Source organism: Pteropus alecto, unplaced genomic scaffold, assembly GCF_000325575.1.
Source record: "Pteropus alecto unplaced genomic scaffold, ASM32557v1 scaffold40, whole genome shotgun sequence".
NCBI lineage: Eukaryota > Metazoa > Chordata > Mammalia > Chiroptera > Pteropodidae > Pteropus > Pteropus alecto.
This window is the reverse complement of record NW_006431919.1, coordinates 9078289-9081870: the sequence shown is the minus strand read 5'-3', so window position 1 is coordinate 9081870 and position 3582 is coordinate 9078289. Positions and strand designations below refer to the sequence as shown.

At 51.1% G+C, this 3582-nt stretch overlaps 1 protein-coding gene across 2 annotated transcripts in view; it reads left to right on the top strand.

Annotated features, from left to right (window-relative positions):
- The window catches only part of C1QTNF2 (C1q and TNF related 2), an 18103-nt gene that overhangs the window by 9570 nt on the left and 4951 nt on the right, over positions 1-3582 (top strand). Inside the window, exon 2 of one of the 2 annotated variants that reach the window (XM_006906476.3) lies at positions 1946-2055. The exons of the other annotated variant lie outside the window; for it this stretch is intronic. Within the exon in view, the coding sequence (XP_006906538.2) occupies positions 1946-2055 (110 nt within the window). The remainder of the gene's footprint in view (positions 1-1945; positions 2056-3582) is intronic. 2 annotated transcript variants of the gene reach the window in all.

Here is a 3582-nt window from a genome sequence, read left to right as displayed (position 1 = left end):
GAAGAGGCTTTTGCAGGGTCCAAGCAAGAAATGAGCTGGGGCGCTTTGTGCACTCTGGTCTTTTGGTTGAGCCCCTGGGAACACCCAATTAACACTCCAAAGGGGCTCACGGAGGGGTGTCAAACCCAGGAGGCTGCCCCCCATGGAACCCATCATTTTAGTTAAGCCAAGTGCAGGCCTCTCAAAAAAACAGGAGGTTTTCTTCAAGCGCCGATTTACTCAAGTATCATGAGGGAGAAAAAGTGTCACTTTTACATTTTCAAAATCATGTAGTGTGTGTGTGAGACATAACAAAATACGAAGTATCCAAGAAATCTCTCTATTGCTCTGTATAGCTTTGCCACATACTTCAAGGTCTCTCTGTCATTCGGGATATTTAGGAGAAAAAAAATCAAAGAAACGCTGACATAATGGAAAGCATTTGGGCATTAGGGTCAGCCAAACCCAAGTTCAAATATAACTTCTGCCACAAACTGGTTATGTAAACATGAGCAAATTAGCCTCTCTGAGCTTCAGTTTCCTCTTCTATAAAGCAGGGGGAAAATAGCAAAGGAAGAGAGCAAGGTACAGTGGATTAAGTGTGGTTTTCAGAGCCTCTCGGACACGGGTTCAAATGCTATCCCCAGTGCTCAGATTGTGTGCCTTTGGGTAAATCATTTGACTTCTTAGAGCTTCTGTTTCTTCCTCTGAAACATGGAATAAATGCACTGCCTTCCTAGGGCTTATTGTACACTTCAAATAAAAGAATTCAGGTATAGAGCGTCACACAGTGCCTGGGACATTGTACGTGTGCATTAAGCCAGTTGCCTCTGCCTCAGTGTCCCTGTCTGTGACTGAAGAGGTTGCATTAGAGCGTACCTTGGAGCCCTCCCCAAGTTCGTGATTCCGAATTTATTTAAAAGCCCTCAGAAATGTTAACCTGTCTTGATTCCTTGGAGCCTTGACACCCCACCCCAGGTTTTCTCACCACCTTGGAGAGTAGGCTGGGGGAACAGATCCCGGAAGGTGGGGGCACAGGCTGGGAGCAGGGCCATTTGGAGCCTTGTTTTTCTCGGAGATGCCCTGGAAGCAAGGAGACACTCTTTTCCATTCTGGATTTGGAACCAGAATCACGTTTCCCCGCCTTTATTTCCAAAACAGTTCCTGGCTCAGGCTGCAGGAACCTCTGTGCTCCAGCTCTGAGAAATTCTTTGCTCCCTCCGTGTTCCAGAGCCCTGCTTCTCCACCCTGCCACTGGTCCCCGCCCTGGGCCGGCTGTCACTGAGCACAATCCTATTGTCCAAAGAGGCTGCTGCGGGGCAGACATGAGCCGGAGAGCAGACCCTCCTCCCTTCTGCCAGGCAGGTGTGGCTGAGGGTGGAGGTTTGAAGAGAGAAGGGAGCAGTCGAGTGAAGCAGATGGTTCCCCTCTCTTCTTCCTCTCTCACTGGGCTGTCTTTCCTTCCTGCTTGTCTTCCTCTAGCTGTTGGCAGGACTCTTACCTGCCTGGGAGACTGGCTCCCACCGCTTCCGTCCTCCCCCTCTTCCTCATCCAAAATGTTTGTGGATTGCAACTCCCCAGACCATTTCAAATCTGCTTTAAGAATTCAGTTTCTCCTCTGAGAACCTAGATGTGTCTCAGCTCTCCAATCACACTGACCAGTTTTCCATGACTCTCATCAAGTAGGCAAGGGAGGGACATGGAGACTCCCGGGGCCTGGGTAGTGTGTGAGGCACCGTTTTCCAAAAGTAAATCATGTATATAACACTTCGACCACATTTGCCCTGTCATCCTGCCACCTCTTTTATCATTTATGCAACCTATGTTGAGCAAGTCCGACACCAGAGACTGCAACTTTATTTTTGCTTCCCTCTGCCACTTTATAATTTAGCCAGTAGGGGTGCTCTCCTCTCCCCATAGTAATCCGCTCCTAAGTAACCCTGTCTTCCTTCATCTTCATTTAAAGGTGAGACTTCCTCCTGTCCCCCAGCAGAGGTGCAGTGCGAAGCTGGCCGGGCCGTCTATTCCCTTTCTCTACTCACCTCTTTCCAGGTTGAAGGAGGAGAGAAAGGAGAGGTAAGCGGACAGACAGCAGGCGGGTTCCTATGTGTGTCACGGCCGGGACAAGGACTAACCGGCTCCGCCTCTCTGGACCCGACTGATATTGAAGCCGCCTCTTTTGTGGGGACCTTTTGTTGGCACCTTGGGGGTTCCCGTATTGGGCCCGATCACTGATGGGCTGCAGAGCCGGCCACGCACATTTTCCTATCACTGCCAAGCCCAGGCCTCGTGCTGAGCTTCTGCTTTGCTAGCATCAGCTCCTCGTGGTTATCATTGCTGGGGCCCCTTACTTTCTGTCAGGATCCCTCTAGCCCAGGCCAGCTCCCACCGCGGCATATCGTGCCTTCCGTCTACCAGGCAGGGCCAGAGGGCAGCCAGCACCTGTCCCGTGCAGCAGCAGTGACTTCTCTTTCCCCTTCCGCCAGGCAGCCAGCCAGCCTCTCGCCCTCTCTCTTTCTCAGGAAGACCTCAGAGGCATGCTCACTCTTCCTCCCCCTCCCAGCGACAGAGGTCACATTTTCAAAATTCTTGGTCTGACAAGAGTGCCAAGAGTCATGCAATGAGCTCTCAAACCATTCCTTTGTCGATTCTTCCCTTCGGCCTGGCCCCTCAGTTTGGTTTATAGCATCTGGTGTGTCCTGGGTGCCCAGGTAGAAATTTCTGTTTTAACACTCTCTTATACTCACCCACTAAGTCTTTCTTTGTACCATCTCCCTAGGACTAGGTACCCAGAACTCACCTGTGCCTCTGTCCAAGTGTCTTTGTTCACGTAGCTCCTCAGGCCTTCCGTGCATCTCAGCAAAGGCTTTGCCTCAGAGCCTTGGCACCGTGTTCCTATCTGGGGGTTTTCAAGGTCTGCATGCATATTTGTGGGGGCTTGGCCAAGATGCCTTAAGAATGGATGCGCACCGTTACAGACAGTGCTCTTTGTCAAAAAGGGATATTAGAAAAGGGTATAGAGGCATCAAAAATACACTGTCATCAGACTGGAACCGGGTATTGCGGACTCAATCAGGATTGAAGAAACTGGAAGGAAAATAACTTAGTTGCTGTATGATGTAATGTTATTTAGAGCAATATCTGGTACTGAATCATCTCTACCTGGCCAGGGGCACCTCTATGACACTTACTTAGAAAAACCCTCTGAGGTTCAGGGAAGGAAAGGGACTCGTCCAAAGTTACACAGTTGGTGAACATCAGAGCTGAAACTGGAAGAGGCCCCACGTCCCAGGTCAGTGCAGTGCCCTCCTTCTCTCCCTGGCAGGAGAGGCCTGGTTTCCTCTCTTCATCTGTTCCCAGGTTAACAGTTCTGGAGGGGCCAGGAGGAGAGTTGTGGTCAGCCTGTTTCCAGAGGTGGCCCACAAGTCTGGACAGGCTCCCAGGGCCAGGGCAAAGTGGAGTGTGAAGGGAAGGGGGGCTGAGGGCCCAGAAGGGAAATGCGAGCTACCAGGGCCAAGACCGGAGCAGAGTTCCTGCCTGCCACCAGCACTACAGCTTCGGGAGCCCCCTGATGCTTGAAGGCCCTGATTAAGTGGCCAAAGG